We start from the raw sequence: 26,417 nt of genomic DNA, 5'->3' as shown, positions 1-26,417 counted from the left end.
AGAGTTTGGCAATGACTTTTCTCTTTCTATTATGTGAAACACATTAAGGAGTATAGGTATCAGCTCTTTATGGAAGTTCTGATAAAATTTTGCATTAAAACCATCTGGTCCTGGGCTTTTTTTGGTTGAAAGGATTTTTTATGACAGCTTTTATTTTTTCACGACTTATAGGTCTATTTAAATTGTTCACCTGGTCTTGATTTAATTTTTGTAAATGGTATTTATCTAAAAACCAAGTCGATTTCTTTTACATTTTCCAACTTTGTTACATATAAGCTTTTGTTGTAAGACCTAATGATTCTCTGAATTTCCTCAGTGTCTGTTGTTATGTCCCTCTTTTCATTTCTGATCTTGTTAATTTGCGTCTTCTCTCTCTGCCTTTTGATTAGTTTGAATAAAGGTTTGTCAATCTTGTTGACTTTCTCAAAGAACCTGCTCTTTGTTTCATTGAATCTTTGGATTGTTTTCTGTGTTTCTATTTTGTTGATTTCAGCCCTCAGTTTGATTATTTCCAGCCTTCTACTCCTCCTGGGTGTGTCTGCTTCTTTTTTCTAGAGCTTTCAGCTGTGCTCTTAAGTCTCTTATGTGAGCTTTTCCTTTTTTTTAAAAATGTGGGCAATTAGAGCTATGAACTTTCCTATTAGCACTGCTTTCATAGTGTCCCATAGGTTTGGATGTGTTGTGTCTTTATTTTCATTGAATTTCAGGAAGACTTTAATTTCTTTCTTTATTTCTTCCTTAATCCTGGTATGGTTCAGTAGTTGACTGTTCAGTTTCCATGAATTTGTAGGCTTTCTGGGAGTAGCATTGTTGTTAAATTCTAACTTTATTTCATGGTGATCTGATAAGACACAGGTGGTTACTAATATTTTTTTGTATCTGTGGAAGTTTGCTTTGTTACTTAGTATGTGGTCAGTTTTCGAGAAGGTTCCATGAGATGCTGAGAAAGTATATTCTTTCCTATTTGGGTGGAATGTTCTATAGATGTCTTAACCCCATTTGATTCTTTACTTCCATTAATTCTCTTATTTCTCTGTTAGGTTTCTGTCTTATTGCCTTGTGTATTGATCAGAGAGGAGTGTTGAAGTCTCTTACTATTAGTGTGTGGGGTTTGATGTGTACTTTGAGTTCTAGTAATGTTTCCTTTACATATGTGGGTGCTTTTATATTAGGGGCATAGATATTCAGGATTGAGTCTTCATCCTGATGAATTGTTCTTGTTATGAGTATAACTTGTCCTTCTCCATCTCTTCTGATTGATTTTATTTTGAAGTCAATTTTGTTAGACATTAGTATAGCCACACCTGCTTGTTTCTTAGGTCCATTTGATTGAAAAACCTTTTCCAACCCTTTACTCTGAGTAGATGTCTGTTTTTGTGGTTGAGGTGTGTTTCTTGTAAACAGCAGAATGTTGGATCCCGATTGTGCATCCAATCTCTTAGCCTGTGCTTTTTTATTTTTATTTTTTTTTTTTTTTTGGTTTTTCGAGACAGGGTTTCTCTGTGGTTTTAGAGCCTGTCCTGGAACTAGCTCTTGTAGACCAGGCTGGTATCGAACTCAGAGAGATCCGCCTGCCTCTGCCTCCCGAGTGCTGGGAGCCTGTGCTTTTTTATAGGTGAATTGAGTCTATTGATATTAAGTGATATTAATGACCAATTGTTGTTAATGCTGGTTATTTATTTATTTATTTTGGTAGTAGAGTTTGTGTGTTTCTGTTTGAGTTGTGCTGGTAAAGGGTTGTTATATGTCTAAGTTATTGTGGGCATTGTTGGATTCCTTGAGTTGTGATTTTCCTCCTATTACTTTCTGTAAGGTTGGAGTTGTGGCTACGTATTGTTTAAATTTGTTTTTTTTTCCTGGAATATTTTGATTTCTCCATATATGGTGAAAAGAAGCTTGCCTGGGTATAGTAGTCTGGGCTTGCATCCATGGTCTCTTATTTTCTGCAGCACATCTATCCAAGACCTTCTGGCTTTCATGGTTTCCATAGAGAAGTCAGGTGTAAGTCTGATAGGTTTCCCTTTATAAGTTACTTGACCTTTTTCCTTTCAGCTCTTAATATTCTTTCTTTATTCTGTATGTTTTGTGTTTTGAATATTGTATGGTGAGGGGATATTTTTTTTGATCCAGTCTATTTGGTGTTCTGTATGCTTCTTGTGCCTTCATAGAAATATCCCTCTTTAGGTTGGGAAAGTTTTTTCTATAATTTTGTTGAATATATTTTCTGGGCCTTTGAGCTGTTATTCTTCTCCTTCTTCCTCTATTATTCTTAGGTTTGGTCTTTTTATGGTGTCCCCAATTTCCTAGATATTTTGTGATGAGAATTTGTTGGATTTTCCGTTTTCTTTGATCAGTGCATTTATTTTCTCTATAGTGTCTTCAGCATCTGAGATTCTTTCTTCTATCTCTTGAATTCTTTTGGTGATGCTTGTCTCTGTAGTCCCTGTTTGTTTACCTAGATTTTCCATATCCAGCCATCTCTCAGTTTGTGTTTTCTTCATTACCCCCATTTCAGTTTTCAAGTCTTGAACTGTTTCCATTATCTGTTTGATTGTTTTTTTCTTGGTTTCCTAAGGTATCTTTTAGGCATTTACTCAATTCTTCAAACTTTTTGTTATTCTTCTCATCCACTTCTTTAAGGAAGTTTTTCACATCCTTAAGGGACTCTATCACTTTCATAATGTCTATTTTTTCTACTTCTTCTGGATTAGGGTGTTCAAGTCTTCCTGTTGTATGTTCTTTGGGTTCTGGTGTTATCATATTGTTTTTTCAGATTTTTGAGGAATTCTTGCACTGGCGCCTACCCATCTCTTCCTTCAAATGCTCTCCAAAGGCTCTTCTGGTACAGGATCTGGGCCACTTGCTGGCCAGGGACCTCGCAGACAAAAGGTTGGGCTTGGTGTGTGCAGGCTCAGTGAAACAAAGGACCTCCTGCCTGTTTGCACTCACCACTTTGTCCCAAGAGCCTCAGCCCCAAAACAGGCTGAGTTGGGGGGATCTTATGACCCCTTAGAAGAAAAGGGGTACCTGGGAGCAAGCTGGGATGTGATAGGAAGAGGGAGGCAGTAGCTGGGGAAAGAAGCCCCTGCTGAATGACCAGAAAGTTTAGGGGATTGAGGGGCATCTGTGCTCCCTTTCTGGGGCATGCTGGCCGGTCAGTTACACACTCACCTCTTCGATGTGATTTCTGGTACAGCTTGGGTTTCTTTAAGAGATTTATTGTTTTCTTCCAACTTTTTTGTTTGTTTTTTCCTCCCTTTCTTTGAGGGAAATTTTCATTTCCTCTTTAATGGTCTCCATTATTCCCATAAAGTTACATTTCAAATAATTTTGTTTTTCTTCTTCTGGGTTAGGATGATGAAGTCTTCCTGTTGTGTGAAATTGGGTTCTGGTGTTACCATGTTGCTTTCTATTGACATCTTCCCATCTCTTTCACTACTTGATGCTGGCAGTGTTTTTGCCTCTTAGTCCTATCCTTGCAGTGTCTTTGGGAAATGTTCTGGATCCACTCTGTACTGTCACTTGCTGTGTCTCAGTGAACTGCTGTGGTCTCCCTTGGCTCATTCTCTTTGTCTGCTCTCAATTCGTTCTCTTGGTCCACTCTGTGCATTCATACTTTATTTTTCAGCATTCCTCTCTTCGTTTTTGCTCTGTAGTTGGAATCTATGTTTAAGAGTTCCTCTGAGGTCACTGGGGATAGAAGAGTTTGAGGGTAGAGTGGGACTTGTAGCTTGTAGGTTTTAATCGATGGTCTGCGGTCTCCTAATTTTATGATGATTTTTGGGATCACACACAGGCCATCAGGCTTGTGTATCAAGTAAATTTACCTGAAAACAACCTTGGCAACCTTGGAATTTGTTTTTCAATCATAGACAAAAAGGCTCAGTACCTTGGGAAGATGAGTAATGGCTCTACAAAGACATGGATATTGTTTTCTGCTGTTTGGTTATGTGTATTTCCAAATTGTGCTAGATAAACTTTTCTGAAAATTTTTTAAGGAACAGCAAAGACCACCCTGAACATGGATTGGTGGATCAACACAGTGGAGACATATGGAGGGTCTATGCAGGGGCTGTAGAGTGTGAACAGTGTGCTAAATATTTCACTTCAGCTACTGGGCTGTTTGCTTCTTGTACTCACCTGGGGTTTCTCTACCAAACATTGTCCTGAGCACAGCTGCTCCTGGGCTCGCAAGTCCCTCAGGAGACAATCAGACCCATTGCTGCCTTTCCTGTAGTCTGCAAATGATGCCCAGAACTGTGACCTTGGATGCAAAGAGTGTAAGAAGACCCAGGAGAAGGGAATAAAACTTTTAATGACTCTGGGATTTAGTGGTCACCCACCTCCACCATGTTGTGACCAATATTCTCCTCACAGTCTGTAAACCTAGAATTCCCAGTGTGATCTTAGCCTCAGGTCCTTGATCGAGAGCATCCTCCCAGATATAAGCCCCCTTTCACTGTAAGCTACTGCTCCATATGAGGCTGTCCTGTCACTGATTGCCTGGTGCCCAGCAGGCATGTGGCTGTGTACTCTCTTTCCTGTTCTCTTTGGTTGTGTCTTTGTGTCTGCTTTTTCCTCACCAAGAGCCTGGCTTTTGCCAAGGCAGAGGCCTCACTTTGACCGTCCTGGGGATGTAATTGTGGGAGGCAGCTTCTCCATCTTTGATCTCTCTATTGATACCCTGTCTGACTTCACTGTCCCACCATCAGGACTGCTGGCTTCAGAGTAAGTGTTGGATGTGGAATGGGAGTCTCTGAAACCCAGAAGCAGCCTTACAAGGTTGTGGAAGCCTTGGATAGGGGTTGATTCTCAGAGTCCCAGCTAGATGGCCACCACCTTTCTCTGTGTATCCATGCTGTATCTCTGTTGCTCTCCTTTTACATCACCTCTGTCTGTCTGTCCTTGTTGTTTGCACTGGACTGAAGTATGGGTGCTCTTGTACTGGGTGTAATGTCTGCCCTCCACAGGCCAGGTAGGGCTTCTTGATTCTTCTGTATATCCTTGGTTCTTAAAATAGTGTCTATGTAGGTGTGTTTGCTGAATGGATTAATGTGTAAATAATAGATTTTCATCAATTATCAGTCTCTGTGATTCCTCTGTGTTGTATCCCTTTTGCTTGTTATTTTTTCTAAGCATCATGGAGTCTCGAATTCATTAGGTAGTCATAGATGACCTTGAATTTCTGATCTCCAGCCTCCCCTTTCCCAGTGATGAGATGATGGGCTGCACCACCACATTCAGTCCATGAGGTCCTGGAGATACAGCTCATGACGTTAGCCATATGAACAGTTCCACTTTTGGATATAATCATTCCAGCGTTTGTAATATACTGTAGTTTCTAAAACAAGCCTTTTTAAACATTTGTATTTAGCTTTATTGCTTTTAATTGAGCATAGGGTACATGGCTGTACTCTTATCACTCAGAAAGCTGAGGCAGGAGTATTATTAGTTCCAGGCAAGATTGGGAAACATGATGAGTCTCGTATCAAAAACCATTTAAGAGTGGTTTTTAAAGTAACATCCATCATTTTTTATTCAATTACAAATGGATGAGATTTTTTATTACTGTGTTTTCATATTTGACATCATTTGTATTTTTAAAGGTTTGTAATTATATTTATGTACAGAAAACTCAGCAGTACATTTAACCCTGTGTAGTGGCGAGTTCTTTGGCCTTTGCCTTTTCCAGCTTGGTAATTCAAGCCACAGATTTGGACCCAGGACATTGCCTCCCCAGTGGCGGCAGATCTCATCATATCTGTCGTTGTAATTGGTCCTAATAGCTTCTACCAGCTTGGCCAGAGCACCCTTGTCTCCCGAGTTAACCTGTGTGAAGGCAACAGTGGTGCACGTCTTCCTGTGACCAGCCGCCCCAGCCTGGCCTTTCTTTTGATGATGCAATAGGGGACCGCCATCTTCCAACACAGGGCAGGCAGGAAGACTACAAGCTCAGTGGGGTCTATGTCATGGGCAGTCACCACCAACTGAGCCTTCTTGTTCTCTACCAAAGTGGTGACTGTATTGATGCCTGCTCGAAGGACAGGTGGTCTTTTAGTTGGGACATCACCTTTCCCAGCAGCTTTCTTCTCAGCACGGGCCAGCAGCCTTTGCTTCTTTTCATGCTTTGTCTCTGGCCTGTACTTGTGGGAAAGTTTAACCACTGAGTAGCTGTTTGCCAGTGCAGGGCCTGGGTGAACTGGTTAATGGCAGGAGCAACTTTGAGCCGCTTATGAGGATGGCCCTCTCGCTGCGGCCGAATGTAGCAGGGCCATTTGACGATCTCTCTTCGGCTGGATGTCCTGCCCATTGCTGAAGTTCTTAGGCCTCTTCTTTTTTTTTTAAATTTATTTATTTATTTTTTCATTGAGAAAAGAAAGAAAAAAAACAAGTTTCCACTTCCTCCCAGCCTCCCATTTCCCTCCCCCTCCTCCCACCCTTCTCCCCCTCCTCCCACCCTTCTCCCCCTCCCCCCACTCCTCTCCCCCTCCCTCTCCAGTCCAAAGAGCAGTTAGGGTTCTCTGCCCTGTGGTAAGTCCTAGGTCCTCCCCCCTCTGTCCATATCTAGGAAGGTGAACATCCAAACTGGCTAGGCTGCCACAAAGCCAGAAAATGAAGTAGGATCAAAACCCCGTGCCATTGTCCTTGGCTTCTCATCAGCCCTCATTGTTCGCCATGTTCAGAGAGTCCAGTTTTAACCCATGCTTTTTCAGTCACAGTCCAGCTGGCCTTGGTGAGCTCCCAGTAGATCAGCTCCATTTTCTCAGTGGGTGGGTGCACCTTAGGCCTCTTCTCAAACAAAGGATTCACCACCTTCTTAGCCTCGTGCTTCTTCACGACGGCGGGGCCCGGGGCCACCTTCTTCCCCTTGGCCTTCTTTCCCTTGGGCATCTTGCCTGGCTTGAGGAGAGAGAGCTATATTACTTTTTTTTGGAGTCAGTATCCCAATTTATGTTCCGACTACTCTGGAACTCCTTGTATAATTCAGACTAGTCCTCAAACACAGGACTGCAAGCACGAACCAACACATTGGCCATACTGGCTTGTCCTTGAGTTCTCTTTTATTTTATTTTAATTTTTTTGAGAGAGGGCTATACTGTGTAGATGATATTAGCCTAGAACTCAATATCTTCCTGCGTCCAAATCCTTAGTACTGGAATCACAAGTGTTTGTTACCATACCAATCCCATGTTATATTTTAATCCAGTGAGTAATAATTGCATGTGTGTATTGGGCACAGAGCTGTATTGTAATAAATGTATACATTATAGAATGATTTATCAAGCTTATTTCATTCACAAACCCATCACTTTGCATACTTATTTTTTGGTGACGTGAATGTTTAAAATCTCCCATGGGAGACAGAGACAGGAGAATCCGAAAGTGAAGGTCTTAGGGTCTGGGGAAATGTCTGAGTTGGTGAAGTGTCTGCTGTGCAAGCATGAAGATCTGAGTTTGATTCCCAGAACCCATGTGAAATCTTAGGCTATTGAGCATTGTAGTAATAGGAGCGGCAGGGCTGTGTCCCTGGCACCCTGCTGCCCACATGGCTAGCTTATGCCCCGAAATAATTACACGGAAACTGTATTCTTTTAAACACTGCCTGGCCCATTAGTTCCAGTCTCTTATTGGCTAGCTCTTACATATTGATCTAACCCATTTCTAATCATTTGTGTAGCTCACGAGGTGGCTTACCAGGGAAGATCTTAACCTGCATCTGTCCGGAGTGGGAGAATCATGGCGACTGCCTGACTTGGCTTCTTTCTCCCAGCATTCTGTTCTGTCTACTCCACCTACCTAATTTTCTGTCCTATCAGGGCCAAGCAGTTTTCTTTATTAATTAACCAATGAAAGCAACAGATAAATACAAGACCCGCCTCCATCAGAGCATCTTTAACTCTGGTTAGGAACAATGAGTGAGACAGGCAGATTCCTACAGGTCTGTGGCCAGTCAGCCTATCTGAATGGATGAGGTCCAGGTTCAGTGAGATAACCTGTCTCAAAAAATAAGGTGAAAAAGGGCCAGTGAGATGCAATATGGAGTAAAACACTTGGCATGCAAGCCTGATGGATGACCTGGCCCTACCTGGAACCCACATAAAGGTGGAAGGAGAGAGTTGACTCACAAAGTCGATTCCTGACCTCCATGTGTTCTAGCTTGTGTGAGTCTACACACACATCATATACACACATGAACACAGGATAATGTTTTTAAAGATGGAAAAGTAATTTAGAAAGCTATTCTGGCATCCTAGCAGCCTTTACCCTCCAAGCAGAAACACACATGCACATGAATACAACACCACATATACAGCCACACACACATATACACACATACACACACTCACACACATACACACAGAGAGCATGCTTAAAGAGAGTAGTAGTTGTCAGCTTCTGGCTTATACATACACATATATTGAAAGAATTCATCATTCTTGGCTATATAGTGAGTGTGAGGTAAGACTGGGGGATAAGGAGACTCTGCCTCAAAACAAAATCAAATCTTCTCTCAGGATTGACATTTAGAAAAATTTAATTAACATAAACAACATCAACTGGATATGGTGACATTTTGCTTTAATTCCAGCACTCAAGAGGCCAAGGCAGGTAGATACCTTTGGATTCAGGCCAGCCAAAGGCACAAAGAAATTCTTTGTCTGAACAGCCCCATATATCTCTATCTCTGTCTATGTTGATTTGTGTCTGTCTGTCTGTCTATCTATCTATCTATCTATCTATCTATCTATCTATCTATCTATCTATCTATCATTTATCGATCTATCTAACTATATTCCCCTCTACTCCTTTCAACACCTCCCAAATGGTCTACCCTCTTAAATTTATTGCCTTTTATTTTTAAATATTATTGCTGCATACATATGCAAACAAATATATAGATATTTATAAATGAGACCTATTGAGTCCATTTAGTGTTACTTGTATGTATATGTTAATATTTTATTGTATTTGATCTTTGCTGATTTCACATGTTTACATAGTGCATTTGTTTAATTCTCAACCCCAGCGTCTCTTACCTAACTTTCCTCCCTCTCATTTCTTCCTTCCTTTTACAGGTCTTTTTCCCACATTCATGCCTTTTTGTTTTGTTAGGCACTGATTATTTTTCTGTTTTTTTCAAAGAAAACATTTAATTGCGGTGGCTCACTTACAGTTCAGAGGTTTAGTCTGTTATCACCTTGGCAGGGAACATGTTATCATGCAGGCAGATATGGTGCTGGAGAGGTAGCTGGATATGTTGATATGCAGGTAACAGGAAGTAGGCAGTCTCACTGGGCATGGCTTGAGCATATAGAAAGCACAAAGCCTGCTTATACAGGGACACTTTTCCTCCAATAAGACCACAGCTATTCCAACACGGTCATCCTATTAGTGCCCCTTAATTTGGGGGCCATTTTATTTCAAGCCATCACCCCAAAGACTTGTAGCCATATCATAATGCAAAAATGCATTAAGTCCAACTGCAAAAGTACCCATAGTCTATTTAAAAGTCTGAAGTTCAAAGTCTCTTCTAAGATTCATGCAATGTCTTAACTGTAATTACCTATAAAATCAACATCCAAAAGCAGATCATATATTTCCAGCATACAATGGCACCATTCCAAAGCATAAGAGAGGGAACATAGGAAATACTGTTCCAAAGCAAGACAGAAAACCAGGTGGGCAAACTCATAACTCTGCACCTCCATGTCTGATGTCCAAACACTCTTCAGATCTCCAACTCCTTTTAGATTTGTTTACTGCAACACACTTGTTTCTCTTGGGTTGGTTCCATTCCCTGTTTGTAGCTTTGTTCAGCAGGAATCTCATGACTCTGACATTTCCAACATCTTGGGTTCTCCAAGAAATTCTAGGGTTCAACTTCACAGCTTCATGCAGTGGCCTCCTTAGGCCTCCATTCAAGGACACCTGCCTGTCCTCAGCAGCTTTCCTTATTAATGGGGAATGTTCCATAGTGCCTTTCTTCTCTCCTTAACTCTAAAGCCAGAACTATGTGACCAAAACTGCCAAGTTCTGCTGCTTGCTGGGGCTGGAACATGGCCCTCATATTCAATTACATCTTCCCCAGATTTCTGTCCTTCACTGCCTAAACTTGACTATTCTGGAATTTGCTCTGTATATCAGGCTGACCGCAAACTCTTTTTTTTTTTAAATAGTGTTTTTCTGTGTAGCACTGACAGTTCTGGAACTCACTCTGTAGTCTAGGCTAGCCTCAGACTCATAAAGATTTGCTTGCCTGAGCCTCCCCAGTTCTGGGATTAAAGGCATGCACCACCCCCCACTCAGCTGTGACCCTCCGATTTTACCCAGGACTGTCTGTGTGGCTGCAGGTCTGGAACTGTGTACTGAAGTTTGTGGGTTCACCTCTTAGGGACAGGACTGACAATAGTGAGTGTCTTTTCCCCAGAATACATCCATTGCCAATAGTTCAGCAGGGAAGAGTAGGGCCGCGCAAGGAATTTCCCAGTGCATGATTGGCTGTTGGCAGACTCACATGTCTGCTATGCCCAAATTATCTACCAAAGACAACATTTCACATCTCTTCTCTCTGTCTTCTGGCTCTTACTATGAGCAATTCTGAAATAGATGTTAGTTACTGTTAATTCTAACCAAATGTACTGTGCAATAAATTTTTTTTTTGTTTGCATGAGGCAGGGTCTCTATATATGTAGTTCCTGGTACCTGGATGTGTCTCTGTCATCCATGCCGGTCTCCACTTCACAAAGATCCATCTGCTCTACCTCCAGAGTGCTGGGATTAAACAAGTGTGCCACCACACCCAGCTAATTCAATAGATCTTCAGTTATCCATTCTGTCTTCTGAAACTGTCCCCTCTGATTACTGGCTCCACATTCCCTCTGGATCCCCTCTGAGTATTCTGAACTGTGTTTCTATGCACATCTGTGTACATGTATTTGTGGAGATGTATGTGTTTGCTTTTTATCCTTGTGTCCCTGTGTTTATTCTTGTTCTATATATCCCATAATATGTGATTAATTTGGGCTTCTCTTTCCCTCAGCATTTCCAAGTGGGGCTACCGGGTGGCCCAGAGTTTCGTCTTTGCTATCGAGGAGATCAATAGGAGTGCTCACTTGTTGCCCAATTTGACTCTGGGCTTCTCCATTCGAAACTCTGGGGACTCAGTGCATGGAGCTGTCCACGAGACAATGAGCTTTCTCTCGAGGCAGGAGGAGCCCATTCCGAACTATACCTGCCAGCATGGCTCTCCTCAGGCTGCTCTGGTTGGGGACACACGGTCATCCCTGTCTGTCTCCATGGCCAGACTTCTGGGGCTGTACAAGTTTCCCCAGGTGAGTTACTCAAGCCTTCTTCCTTCATGAATGAGGATAGAGAAACAGATGGTGATGGCCACAGGCGTGAGCAGCTTTGCTGTGGAGCCAGGCTCCCTGCAAGTATTCTCCATGTGCAACACGGTTCCCCTCCATATACAGATAAAGCTAGTTTAGAGAGAACTGGCATCCCTCTCATTGACCAGGAAACTGAGAACATTTTTTTTATTTAAGAAATATTTTTTTTTCTTTTAAATATTTTTTATTGTTTGAAAATAGACTATAGTCAGGCAGTGGTGGCGCATGCCTTTAATCCCAGCACTTGGGAGGCAGAGGCAGGCGGATCTCTGTGAGTTCGAGGCCAGCCTGGACTACAAGAGTTAGTTCCAGGACAGGCTCCAAAGCTACAGAGAAACTCTGTCTCAAAAAAAAGAAAAAAAAAAGAAGAAAATAGATTATATTTATACAGTGTTTTTTGATCGTACCCATCCAGCACTACCTCTAACTCCCTCTAGTGCCCCCATCTCCCCAACTTTAGATCCTCAGTTTTGATTAATGACCATTCTTTGGCAGCCATCAGCTGCCAATAACTAATTCCTCATACTGCAGAGGTGAACTTCTTGAAATGGCTTGTCTCTAGCCCCTTTGAGGACACCTCGCCAGGCATGATTTAAGAAATATTTTTAAAGATTTATTTATTTTTATTTTATGTGTATGAGTATTTTTCCTTCATGTATATATGCACACATGTACATATACATGTATGCATATATGTAAATATTTATATGTGTATATATGCATCTATATATGTATTTATATGCACACATGTATTACATGTTTGCCTGATCCCCATGAAAATCAGAGGACATTGAATTCTCTAGACTGAGTTACAGATTTCTTTAACTGCCATATGGGTGCTGGGAATTGAATCTCAGTTCTCTGAAATAGTAGTAAGTACTCTTAACCACTGAACCATCTCTACATCATTTATTATTATTATTATTATTATGCGTGTGTGTTTATGTGTATACTCAACACCAGTGCCATTGTACTCATCTGCATGTTAGTTAAAAGACACCTTTTGGGAGTCAGTTATTTTCTTCTATGTTGGTTCTGGGAAGTAAACTCAGTAAACAGGAAAGTCTTGCAGTGGTGGTGTGATAAGAGCTAATCGTTGTTCTTGCCTGGTGATTCTACTGGGAACCCATTGGTCCCTACCAGGGACAGAAAGAAGGTTTGTGGGGTAAACGTTAACCAAGCTCGATGACTTGAGATTGAACCTCTGGAACCCATGTGGTGGAAGAGAACTAGTCCCCACAATTTGTCTCCTGACCTCCACACATGTACCATCAGAAAACACACACACACACACACACACACACACACACACACACACACAAAAATGAAAAAGAACAGCATCACAGCTGTATGCAAACCAGAGAGTTTAATATACGTTTATGTGTTTTGTTACTTATGTGAGTCTATGTTGTAGGTGTAGGAGGAAGCTAGAAGAGGTTATCAGATTTCCTTGACTTGGAGTGACAGGTAGATGTGTGTGAGCCACCTGGTGTGTGTGCTAGATCTTGAACTTGAGTCTTCTACCAGAAGAACAAGGGCTCTTAACCACTGAGTCAAGTCTCCAGCCTCCTCCTTCCCACCTTCAAACCAGATGATCAGCCTATGCATAAGCCCAAATCTCATCCACTCTTCTATTGCCTGGTTCTTCCTTGACAGGTCAGTTATTCATCCTCACTACCCAGCCTCAGTGACAAGATCCAGTTCCCATCTTTCCTTCGAACCCTGACTAGTGACCTCACATCTTGCCGTGCAGTGACTCAGCTGATCATTCACTTTCAGTGGTCCTGGGTGATCATTCTGGCCCATGATGATGACTTTGGGCAGCAGGCCAGCTCTTTGGCCAATCAGGAACTGAGCTCATTTGGTGTGTGCATTGAGTTCACCCTCCATGTCCCTTCCCATGAGTCCATGGGGAAGATTGGAGAGATTGTCCAGAAGATGCAGAAATGCACAGCCAGGGTTGTTCTGGTTTTTCTAAGCAATTCAAATTTCCAGCTTATTCTATATAGGTTACTGGGCGTTCCTGTTTCAGGCCAGGTCTGGGTCAGCAAGGGCACTCTGCACATGGCACTTGCCCTGTCTATTCCAGGCATTTCCCAGGTATTGTTTGGCACATTTGGCCTTCTGTATCACAGCAGCAGGGCTACTGGCTTCCCAGAGTTCCTTGCTAACCTACGCCCCAGCCAGACTCCAGAAGATATGTTTATAAAGAAGTTCTGGGAGTTTACCTTTCATTGCACATGGCCCCACCAGAGCAGCCCAGTGACAGAGGGTGTCCAGCTGTGCTCAGGGAATGAGAGTCTGATAAACCAGCAGTATCCTTTCCCAGAAGTGAGTAAAATTGATGCTGCTTACACAGCTGTCTACAGCATTGCCCATGCCCTGCAAGACATGATAACCAGTGGACAGCAGGATGGGAAAAGTACAGATTCCCAGGACTTCCAGCCCTGGCAGGTGAGAGGACATGTGCAGTGGGTGGCTCTGGGATGGTGGGGGAAGAGGACATTGTCTCTGACTAGGCTGTAGAAAAGCTGACTATATGCTTCAGCAAGGATGTCACATGCTTACCAATAAGAGGCATCTTAGAAGGAATAGTCGCCAAGGAATCCATGCATTGTGTGGGATCTCAGAAGAGTCCAGTTCCTGTGGGTTGCCTGATTTAGCACCATCAGGAAGCCTAGTAAAATTAGTATTTCACATAACAGTAAACATGTAAGTGGAGTTTTTTTTCTTTCCACCACTTCCTGAATAAACACTCAGAGGCTTATATTAATTATAAATTTTGATCTATTTGCTTAATCTTATTGTTTAGTAGCTCTTACTTTTAAATCAACCCATTTATTTATTTATTTATTTCATTTTTTTTATTGAGAAAATGAAAAAAAAACAGTTTCCGCCTCCTCCCAGCCTCCCATTTCTTTCCCCCTCCTCCCACCCTTCTCCCCCTCCCCCCACTCGTCTCCCCCTCCCTCTCCAGTCCAAAGAGCAGCCAGGGTTCCCTGCCCTGTGGAAAGTCCAAGGACCTCCCCCCTCTGTCCACGTCTAGGAAGGTGAACATCCAAACTGGCTAGGCTCCCACAAAGCCAGAAAATGAAGTAGGATCAAAATCCAGTGCCATTGTCCTTCGCTTCTCATCAGCCCTCATTGCTCACCATGTTCAGAGAGTCCAGTTTGATCCCATGCTTTTCCAGTCATCGTCCAGCTGGCCTTGGTGAGCTCGCAATAGATCAGCCCCACTGTCTAGTGGGTGGGTGTACCCCTCGTGGTCCTGACTTCCTTCCGCTCCTCATTGGGACCTTGGGAGCTCAGACCAGTGCTCCAGTGTGGGTCTCTGTCTCTAGCTCCATCCTTCACCAGATGAAGGTTCTATGGTGATATGCAAGATATTCGTCAGTATTGCTATAGGCTAGGGTCATTTCAGGTTCCCTATCCTCAGCTGCCCAAGGAACTAACTAGGGACCTTGGCTTGGGCTCCTGGGAGCCACTCTAGGTTCAAGTCTCTTATCAACACTAAGGTGGCTCCCTTAACTAAGAATTGTGCTTCCGTGCTCCCCATCCAACCTTCCTTTATCCCAATCATCCTGTTTCCCCAAGTTCCCCCCATCCTCCCATTCTCACTTTTCTTTCGCCATCTCCACTTACCCCCATCCTAACCCACCCCCAAGATCCCAATTTTCTCCCCGGCAATTTTGTGTACTTCCCATAGCCAAGAGGATAACTATATGTATTTCCTTGGGTTCACCTTCTTATTTAGCTTCTTTAGGTTCACCGATTGTAGACTCCGTGACCCTTATTTATGGCTAGAAACCAATTATGAGTGAATACATCCCCTGTTGATCATTTTGGGTCTGGGCTACCTCACTCAGGATAGTGTTTTCTATTTCCATCCATTAGCATGCAAAATTCGAGAAGTCATTGTTTTTTTACCGCAGCGTAGTACTCTAATGTGTATATATTCCACACTTTCTTCATCCATTCTTCCATTGAAGGACATCTAGGTTTTTTCCAAGTTCTGGCTATTACAAATATTGCTGCATGACCTTAAGTGTCTTTTGGCCGTTTGAACTTCTTCTGTTGAGAATTCTCTGTTCAGATAAGTGCCCCATTTTTTAATTGGGTTAATTAGCATTTTAAAGTCTAGTTTCTTGAGTTCTCTATATATTTTGGAGATCAGACCTTTGTTTGTTGCGGGGTTAGTGAAGATCTTCTCCCAGTCAGTAGGTTGCCTTTTTGTCTTAGTGACAGTGTCCTTTGCTTTACAGAAGCTTCTCAGTTTTAGGAGGTCCCATTTATTCAATGTTGCCCTTAATGTCTGTGCTGCTGGGGTTATACATAGGAAGCGATCTCCTGTGCCCATCTGTTGTAGGGTACTTCCCACTTTCTCTTCTATCAGGTTCAATGTGTTTGGACTGATATTGAGGTCTTTAATCCATTTGGACTTTATTCCATTTGGTGCATGGTGATAGATATGGGTCTATTTTCATTCTTCTACAGGTTGACATCCAGTTGTGCCAGCACCATTTGTTGAAGATGCTTTCTTTCTTCCATTGTATACTTTTAGCTCCTTTATCGAAAATGAGGTGTTCATAGGTTTGTGGGTTAAAATCCGGGTCTTCTATACGATTCCATTGGTCAACTTCTCTGTTTGTATGCCAGTACCACACTGTTTTCATTACTGTAGCTCTGTAATAGAGTTTGAATTCAGGGATGGTAATGCCTCCAGCAGATCCTATATTGTATAGGATTGTTTTGGCCATCCTGGGTTTTTATTCCATATAAAGTTGATTATTGTGTTTTCCAGATCTGTGAAGAATTTTGAAGGGATTTTGATGGGGATTGCATTGAATCTGTAGATTGCTTTTGGTAGAATTGCCATTTTTACTATGTTGATTCTCCCAATCCAAGAGCAAGGGGGGGTCCTTCCATTTTTTGGTATACTCCTCAATTTCTTTCTTCAATGCCTTAAAGGTCTTGTCAAATAGATCTTTCACTTCCTTGGTTAGAGTTACCCCAAGATATTTTATGCTGTTTGTGGCTATCGTGAAAGGTGAAGCTTCACTGATTTCCCTCTCTGCTTCCATATCCTTTGTGTATAAGAGAGCGACATATTTTTTGGAGTTGATCTTGTATCCTGCCACATTGCTAAAGCTGTTTATCAGCTGTAAAAGTTCTTTGGTGGAGTTTTGGGGGTCGCTTAAGTACACTATCATATCATCTGCAAATAATGAAAGTTTAATTTCTTCCTTTCTAATTCGAATCCCCTTGATCCCATTATGTTGTCTTATTGCTATTGCTAGAACTTCAAGCACTATATTGAAGAGGTATGGCCAGAGTGGACAGCCTTGTAGTGTTCCTGAGTTTAATGGGATGGCTTTGAGTTTCTCTCTGTTTAATTTGATGTTAGCTGTCGGCTTGCTGTATATCTTTTATTATAATTAGGAATGACCCTTTTATCCCTAATCTCTCCAATACTTTTTATTATAAAGGGATGTTGAATTTTGTCAAATGCTTTTTCAGCATCTAATGAAATGATCATATGGTTTTTTCTTTCAGTTTATTTATATGATGGATTACATTGATAGATTTTCGTATGTTGAACCAGCCCTGCATCTCTGGGATGAAGCCTACTTGATCATAATGGATAATTTTTCTAATGTGTTCTTGGATATGGTTTGCCAGTATTTTGTTGAGGATTTTTGTGCTGATGTTCATGAGTGAGATTGGCCTGTAATTCTCTTTTTTGGTTGTGTCTTTGTGTGGTTTTGGTATCAGAGTAACTGTAGCTTCATAAAAGGAATTTGTCAATGACTCTTCTGTTTTTATATTGTGAAATACATTAAGGAGTATAGGTATTAGGTCTTCTTGGAAGTTCTGGTAGAATTCAGCATTGAAACCATCTGGCCCTGGGCTTTTTTTGGTAGGGAGGTTTTTGATAATAGCTTCTAATTCTTCACGACTAACAGGTCTATTTAGATTGTTCACCTGGTCCTGGTATAACTTTGGTATATGGTATTTTTCTAAAAAATGTTCATTTCTTTAACATTTTCCAGTTTTGTGTTATACAGCCTTTTGTAATAAGATCTAATGATTCTCTGAATTTCCTCTGTGTCTGTGGTTATGTCCCCCTTTTCATTTCTGATCTTATTAATTTGCATATTCTCTCTCTGCCGTTTGATTAGTTTGGATAGGAGTTTATCAATCTTGTTGATTTTCTCCAGGAACCAGCTTTTTGTTTCATTGATTCTTTGGATTGTTTTCTGTGTTTCTATTTTGTTGATTTCAGCCCTCAGTTTGATTATTTCCAGTCTTCTACTCCTCCTAGGTGAGTCTGCTTCTTTTTTTTCTAGAGCTTTCAGGTGGGCTGTTAAGTCTCCAATGTGAGCTTTCTCTGTTTTCTTTAAGTGGGCACTTAGTGCTATGAACTTTCCTCTTAGGATTGATTTCATAGTGTCCTATAAGTTTGAGTATGTTGTTTCTTTATTTTCATTGAATTCAAGGAAGACTTTAATTTCTTTCTTTATTTCTTCCTTGATCCAGGTGTGGTTCAGTAGTTGACTGTTCAGTTTCCATGAGTTTGTAGGCTTTCTGGGGGTAGCATTGTTATTGGATTCTAACTTTATTTCATGGTGATCTGATAAGACATAGGTGGTTACTATTATTTTTTTGTAACTGTGGAAGTTTTTTTTTGTTACTGAGTATTTCATCAATTTTTGAGAAGGTTCTATGAGCTGCAGAGAAGAACGTATATTCGTTCCTATTTGCGTGGAATGTTCTATAGATGTCTGTTAATTTCATTTGATTCATTATCTCCATTAATTCTCTTATTTCTTTGTTAGGTTTCTGTATGATTGACCTGTCCATTGGTGAGAGAGGAGTGTTGAAGTTTCCTACTATTATTGTGTGTGGTTTGATGACTGCCTTGAGTTCTAGTAATGTTTCTTTTACATAAGTGGGTGATTTTATATTAGGGGCATAAATATTCAGGATTGAGACTTCATCCTGATGAATTGTTCCTGTTATGAGTATAAAATGTCGCTCCCCATCTCTTCTGATTGATTTTAGTTTCAAGTTAACTTTGTTAGAAATTAGTATGGTCACACCCGCTTGTTTCTTAGGTTCATTTGCTTGATAAACCTTTTCTCAACCCTTTACTCTGTGTAGATCTCTGTCTTTCAGTTTGAGGTGTGTTTCTTGTAAACAGCAGAATGTTGGATCCTGTTTTCGTATCTAATCTCTTAGCATGTGCCTTTTTTAGGTGAGTTGAGTCCATTGATATTAAGTGATATTAAAGACCAGTGGTTGTTAACTCTGGTCATTTTTTTTGGTGGTAGAGTTTGTGTGTTTCCCTTCTTCATGTTGTGCTGGTGAAGGGTCACTAGATGTCTGAGTTATTGTGGGCATTGTTGTACTTCTTGGGTTGTGATTTTCCTTCTATTACTTTCTGTAAGGCTGGTTTTGTGGCTACATATTGTTTAAATTTGTTTTTATCCTGGAACATTTTGTTTTCTCCATTTATAGTGAATGAAAGGTTGGCTGGGTATAGTAGTCTGGGCTTGCATCCATGGTCTCTTATTTTCTGCAGTACATCTATCCAGGACCTTCTGGCTTTCATGGTTTTTATAGAGAAGTCAGGTGTAAGTCTGATTGGTTTACCTTTATAAGTTAATTGACCTTTTTCTCTTCCAGCTCTTAATATTATTTCTTTTTTTAAAATACAGAAATAAACTTTTCAAAATACAATGTAGAAAGTTCACACCGGCGTTCATCCTTAAACATAGTCTCAAAAGTTCTGCTTTCGAGATCGGTTCATTGATACCAAAAATTGGTAGTCATCAGGTGAATGCATTTTATTGCAGATGGAGTGGTTGCAATCCCATTATATGCTTCGTGGTCAGTCTGTGGGGTCATTGGAGAGGTCAGGGGTGCATGCAAACCAGGCATGGCCATGAGACAATAATTGATGTACCCAACAATGTTCATAATGCTAAAATAAGAAACAGCTCAAACTCTCACAAATGGCAGGACAGACAAATACATTGGCACATTCACTGGGTGTAAAGAGGCAACAGTGAAAATGACCCATGGCCCATGCATCAGTCGGGAGAAGTCTTATGTGGGGAATATCTTTCTTTAGGTTGGGAAAGTTTTCTTCTTTAATTTTATTAAATATATTTTCTGGACTGTTCAGCTGTACTTCTCCTATTTCTACCCTTATTATTCTTAGGTTTTGTCTTTTTATTGTGTCCCAGATTTCCTGATTTTTGTGATGAGAATTTGTTGGATTTGCTGTTTTCTTCGATCAGTGCATTTGTTTTCTCTATGGTATCTTTAGAATCTGTGATTCTTTCTTCTATCTCTTGTATTCTATTGGTTATGCTTGTTTCTGTAGTCTCTATTCTTTTACCTAGATTTTACATATCCAGCCAGCCCTCAGTTTGTGTTTTCTTTCTTGCCTCCATTTCAGTATTCAAGTCTTGAACTGTTTCCATTATCTGTTTGATTGTTTTTCCTTGGTTTCCTAGGATATCATTTATGGATTTACTCAATTCTTCAAACTTTTTGTTATTCTTCTCATCCATTTCTTTAAGGGAGTGTTCACCTCCTATTTAAGGGCCTCTATAACTTTTATAAAGTCAATTTTTTCTACTTCTTCTTGATTAAGGTGTTCAGATCATGTTGTTTGTTCACTGGGTTCTGGTGATTTCATGTTGTTTTTCCGATTTTTGGAGGAATTCTTGCATTATCGCCTGCCCATCTCCTAATGCTCCCCTATGGATCTTCTTTTACAGGATCAGGTCTCCTTGCTGGCCAGGGATCTTGCAGACAAAAGGCCCACCTTGCTGCAGGCAGGCTATTGAAACAAAGGGACTCCCGCCCGCCCAGTTGCACTCACTACCGGGTCCCAGTGCCCAAACAGGCTGAGCTGGGGGATGTTATGGACCCAAAGAAGGGAGGAAGAAGGGAGGGGTTTTTTGGATGCAAGCTGGGTCGGGTATGAAGAGAGAGGCAGTAGCTGTGTGGGGTATGAAGAGAGAGGCAGTAGCTGGGTAGAATAGCCCCTGCAGGAAGAGCAGAAAGTATAGGTGGTTGAGGAATGTCTGTGCTCCATCTCCCGGGCTGCTGCTGCAGGTTAGGAACTCATTCACCCCACTGATGGATCTTCTGGTACCACGATCAGGTCTTCTTACTAGCCAGGTAGCTCTCAGGCAAAAGGCCTACCTTGCTGCAGGCAGGCTATTGAAACCAAATCAACCCATTTCTATTATTTTATATTTTACCACAAGTTTGTGGCTTGTTACTTCACATCTTGCTGCTCCGGCAGCTCCTGGCATCTGTCTGGATTCTTCCTTCTTTCTTTTTGTATTAAGTTTGGGTTTCCTGACTGACTATATTCGACCTGGCCATAGGCCAAAGTAACTTTATTCATCAACCAATAAAATCAATACATATCCATAGCATACAGAAGGGCATCCCATGTCATAGAGTCTTTAATACCCCAAATTTATGCTTTGATAAACAGTGGATGACTTTTAGTATAGATGTGCTGCAAATCAGAATTTCAACCAGATATCAAATGCCATTTATTTTTCATTTTTTGGTGTATGGGACATGTATATGGGCACATGTTTGTAGGCATACAGGCCCATATGAGCGGGTTGTGCTCTCACTTGTACATACATGTGAGAATATCTGAGGATGATCAGGAATCACCTTTAAATCATTTTATTTATTTATTTATTTATTTTTAATTGAGAAAAGGAGAAAAAAAACAAGTTTCCACCTCCTCCCAGCCTCCCATTTCCCTCCCCCTCCTCCCACCCTTCTCCCCCTCCTCCCACCCTTCTCCCCCTCCTCCCACCCTTCTCCCACTCCCCCCACTCCTTTCCCCCTCCCTCTCCAGTCCAAAGAGCAGCCAGGGTTTTCTGCCCTGTGGTAAGTCCTAGGTCCTCCCACCTTCGTCCATATCTAGGAAGGTGAACATCCAAACTGGCTAGGCTCCCACAAAGCCAGCACATTACGTAGGATCAAAACCCCGTGCCATTGTCCTTTGTGTCTCATCAGCCCTCATTGTTCGCCATGTTCAGAGAGTCCAGTTTTATCCCATGCTTTTTCAGTCATAGTCCAGCTGGCCTTGGTGAGCTCCCAATAGATCAGCTCCACTGTCTCAGTGGGTGGATGCACCCCTCGTGGTCCCGACTTCTTTGCTTACCTTTCAATCATTTTTCCATCTTAATTTTTGAGGCATGGTTTCTCACTCAATTCCAGAACTTGTTGATGTGGCTAGTCTTGGTAGTCAGCTTTTTCATGCATCTCCTGTCTCGACTTTCTGAGAATGTAATTAGTAAATGGTGGCCACATCCACCTGAAGTCTAGGTGAGTTCTGTGTTTTGAAGTCTCATCCTCAGGCTTTTATGACAAGTGCTTTAATCACTGAGCCATATCCAAAGCCCTTAATAATTTTTCTATTTAAAAATATTGAAAATTTCATGCATGTGTATAATATATGTTGGTCATTTCCCCCTGAGTCTTTGTCCATCTTTTTGTCCACCTCCCTGTCTGTTTTTCTTTCCATATGTCTGTCCAACCATCCACCTATTCATCATCTAACTCATCCATCCATCTATCTATCTATCTATCTATCTATCTATCTATCTATCTATCTATCTATCATCTATCTATCATTATTTTTTAATTTTTTTATTAAAAATTTCTACCTCCTCCCCTCCATTAATTTCCCTCCGACTTCCCCCACTACTTCTCCTCCTCCCTCTCCAGACCTAAGAAAAGGCAGGGTACCCTGCCCTGTGGGAAGTCCAAGGCCCTCCCCTGTTCCATTCAGGTCTAAGAATGTGTGCATCCAAACAGACTAGGCTCCCAAAAAGCCAGTATATGCAGTAGAGACAAATCCCAGTGCCATTAATCATTAGCTTCTCCGTCAGTCCCCATTGTCAGCCACATTCAGAAAGTTTGGTTTGATCACATACTCCTTCATCCCAATCCAGTAGGTCTTGGTGAGGTCCCATTAGATCAGTCCCATCGTCTCCATGGATGGATGTACCCCTCACGGTCCTGACTTCCTTGCTCATCTTTTCCCTCCTTCTGCTCTTCATCTGGACCTTGAGAGCTTAGTCCAGTGCTCCAATGTGGGTCTCGGTCTCTATCTCTATCCATCGCCAGATGAAGGTTCTATGGTGATATGCAAGATAGTCATCAGTGTGGCCATGAAAGAAGGCCAGTTCAGACACCCTCTCCTCTGCTGCCCAAGGATCTAGCTGGGAACATCCCCTTGGATACCCGGGAACCCCTCTAGAGCCAAGTCTCTTGCCAACCATAAAATGGCTCCCTTAATGAAGATATCTTCTTCCCTGCTCCCATATTCACCCATCCTCCATCTCAAACATCCCACTCCCCAAGCTTTCCCCAATCCTCCCCTTCTCCCTTATCCCCCTATTCCCTTTTCCCACACCACCCCTACCCACATGCTCCCAACTTTTGCCTGGTGATCTTGTCTACTTCCAATTTCCAGGAGAATAAATAAATATTTTTCTTGGGTTCACCTTATTATTTAGTTTCTTTAGGATCACAAACTATAGACTCAATGCTTTTTGTTTACGGCTAGAATCCACTAATGAGTGAGTATATACCATATTCATCTTTTTGTGTCTGGGTTATCTCACTCAGTAAAGTGTTTTCTATTTCCATCCATTTTCATGCAAAATTCAAGATGTCATTGTTTTTTTTTTTACCGCTGAGTAGAACTCTAATGTGTATATGTGCCACACCTTCTTTATCCATTCTTCCATTGAGGGGCATCTAGGTTGTATCCAGGTTCTAGCTATTACAAATAATGCTGCTATGAACATAGTTGAACAAATGCTTTTGTAGTATGATAGGGCATCTCTTGGGTATATTCCCAAGAGTGGAATTTCTGGATCCTAAGGTAGGTTGACTCAAAGTCCTGAGAAACCGCCACACTGATTTCCAAAGTAGTTGCACAAGTTTTCATTCCCACCAGCAATTGATGAGTGTTCCCCTTACTCCACATCCTCTCCAGCATAGGTTATTATTGATGTTTTTGATTTTCGCCATTCTGACAGGTGTAAGATGGAAACTCAAAGTTGTTTTGATTTGCATTTCCCTGATTGTTAAGAAAGTTGAACATGACCTTAAGTATCTTTTGGCGATTTGAACAACTTCTGTTGAGAATTCTCTGTTCAGTTCAGTACCCAGTTTTTAATTTTGTTATTCAGAATTTTAATGTCTAGTTTCTTGAGTTCTTTATATATTTTGGAGATCAGACCTTTGTCTGATGTGGGGTTGGTGAAGATCTTCTCCTATTCAGTAGGATGCCCTTTTGTCTTAATGACAGTGTCCTGTGCTTTACCGAAGCTTCTCAGGTTCAGGAGGTCCCATTTATTCATTGTTGCTTTTATTGTCTGTGCTAATGGAAGTGGTCTCCTGTGTCCATGTGTTGTAGACTACTTCCTACTTTCTCTTCTATTAGGTTCAGTGTGGTCAGATTTATATTGAGGTCTTTAATCCATTTGGACTTGAATTTTGTGCATGGTGATAGATATGGAACTATTTTCATTCTTCTACAGGTTAACATCCAGTTATGCCAGCACCATTTGTTAAAGATGCTTTCTTTCTTCCATTGTATAATTTGTCGAAAATCAGGTATTCATAGGTTTGTGGGTTAATATACGGGTCTTCAATTCAATTCCATTGGTCAACATCTCTGTTTTTAAGCCAATACCAAGCTGTTTTCATTACTGTAGCTCTGTAATAGAGTTTGAAGTCAGGGATGGTAATGCCTCTGGAAGTACTTTTATTGTATAAGATTTTTTTGGCTCTCCTGGGTTTTCTGTTTTTTCATATAAAATTGATCATTGTTCTCTCAAGATATGTGAAGAATTTTGTTGCGATTTTGATGGGGATTGCATTGAATCTATAGATTGCTTTTGGTAGAATTGCCATTTTTACTATGTTGATCCTCCCAATCCAAGAGCATGGGAGATCCTTCCATTTACTCGTATCCTCTTCAATTTCTTTCTTTAAAGTCTTAAAATTCTTGTCAAAGCATCTTTCATTTCCTTGGTTAGAATTACCCCAAGATATTTTATGCTATTTGTAGCTGTTGTGAAAGGCGATGCTTCTCTGATTTCCTGCTCTGCTTCTTTGTTCTTTGTGTATAGGAGGGCAACTGATTTTTTTTGAGTTGATCTGTATCATGCCACATTAGTCAAGGTGTTTATCAGCTGTAGGAGTTCTTTGGTAGGGTTTTTGGGGTTGCTTATGTACACTATCATATCATTTGCAAATAACAAAAGTTTAACTTCTTCCTTTCCAATTCGAATCCCCTTGATCTCCTTATATTGTCTTATTGCTATTGCTAGAACTTCAAGCACTATGTTGAAGAGATATGGAGAGAGTGGACAGCCTTGTCTTGTTCCTGATTTTAGTGGAATGGCTTTGAGTTTCTCTACATTTAATTTGATGTTAGCTGTTGGCTTGCTGTAATTGCTTTTATTATATTTAGGTATGACGCTTGTATTCCAAATCTCTCCAAGACCTTTATCATAAAGGGATGTTGAATTTTTTAAATGCTTTTTCAGCATCTAATGAAATAATCATATGTTTTTTCCTTCAATTTATTTATATGATGCATTACATTGAGATTTTTGTATGTTAAACCAGCCCTACATCTCTGGGATGAAGCCTACTTGATCATAATGGATAATTTTTCTAATGTGTTCTTGGATTTGGTTTGTCAGTATTTTATTGAGAATTTTTTTTATTGAGAAAAAGAAAAAAAAGTTTCCCCCTCCAATCGATGTTCATGAGTGAGATTGGCCTGTAATTCTCTTTCTTGCTTGAGTCTTTGTGTGGCTTTGGTATCAGGGCGACTGTAGCTTCATAAAAGGAGTTTGGCAATGACTCTTCTGTTTCTATTTTGTGAAATACATAAAGAATTGTAGATATTAGCTCTTCTTGGAAGTTCTGGTAGAATTCTCCATTGAAACCTACTGGTCCTGGGCTTTTTTGGTAGGGAGGTTTTTGATGCCAGCTTCTAATTCCTGGCAACTTACAGGTCCATTTAAATTGTTCACCTAGTCTTGATTTAATTTTAGTATATGGTACTTATCTAAAAAAATGTTCATTTCTTTTACATTTTCCAATTTTGTGGTACAGGCTTTTGTAATAAGATCTAATGATTCTCTGAATTTCTTCTGTGTCTGTTGTTATGTCCCTCTTTTCTTTTCTGATCTTATTAATTTGCGTGTTCTCCCTCTGCCGTTTGACTAGTTTGGATAGTGGTTTGTCAATCTTGTTGATTTTCTCCAAGAACCAGCTTTTTGTTTCATTGATTCTTTGGATTGTTTTCTGTGTTTCTATTTTGTTGATTTCAGCCCTCAGTTTGATTATTTCCAGTCTTCTAGTCCTCCTTGGTGAGTCTGCTTCTTTTTTTTCTAGAGCTTTCAGGTGTGCTGTTAAGTCTCTAAGGCGTGCTTTCTCTGTTTTCTCTATGTGTGCACTTATTCCTATAAACTATGCTTAGCATTGCTTTAATAGTGTCCCATAGGTTTGGGTATGTTGTGTCTTTATTTTCATTGAATTCAAGGAAAACTTTAATTTCTTTCTTTATTTCTACCTTGACCCAGGTGTGGTTCAATAGTTGACTGTTCAGTTTCCGTGAGTTTTTAGGCTTTTTGGTGGTAGAATTGCTATTGAATTCTAACTTTATTACATGGTGATCCGATAGTCCAAAGGTGGTTACTACAATTTCTTGGTATCTATGGATGTTTGCTTTGTTACTGAGTACGTGATCAATTTTTGAGAGGTTCCATGAGATGCTGAGAAGAAGGTATATTCTTTCCTATTTGGGTGGAAATTTGTATAGATGTCTGTTAAGTCCATTTGGTTCATTACGTCTGTTAGTTCTCTTATTTCTCTGTTAAGTTTATGTCTGGTTTACCTGTCCATTGGTGAGAGAGGAGTGTTGAAATCTCCTTCGATTAGAGTGTG

At 40.8% G+C, this 26,417-nt stretch overlaps 1 protein-coding gene across 1 annotated transcript in view; it reads left to right on the top strand.

The window, feature by feature from the left end:
- The first annotated feature begins 4,519 nt into the window (after positions 1 to 4,519).
- Positions 4,520 to 26,417, top strand: part of LOC142856908 (vomeronasal type-2 receptor 26-like) — a 151,860-nt gene continuing 129,962 nt past the window's right edge. The window contains exons 1-3 of the mRNA XM_075984561.1: positions 4,520 to 4,728; positions 11,042 to 11,333; positions 13,047 to 13,844. Of these exons, the coding sequence (XP_075840676.1) occupies positions 4,520 to 4,728; positions 11,042 to 11,333; positions 13,047 to 13,844 (1,299 nt within the window). The remainder of the gene's footprint in view (positions 4,729 to 11,041; positions 11,334 to 13,046; positions 13,845 to 26,417) is intronic.

Source organism: Microtus pennsylvanicus, chromosome 1, assembly GCF_037038515.1.
Source record: "Microtus pennsylvanicus isolate mMicPen1 chromosome 1, mMicPen1.hap1, whole genome shotgun sequence".
In the NCBI taxonomy this organism is placed as follows: Eukaryota; Metazoa; Chordata; class Mammalia; order Rodentia; family Cricetidae; genus Microtus; species Microtus pennsylvanicus.
Note: the sequence above shows the minus strand (reverse complement) of the source record. Positions and strands in the feature narration are given on the sequence as shown.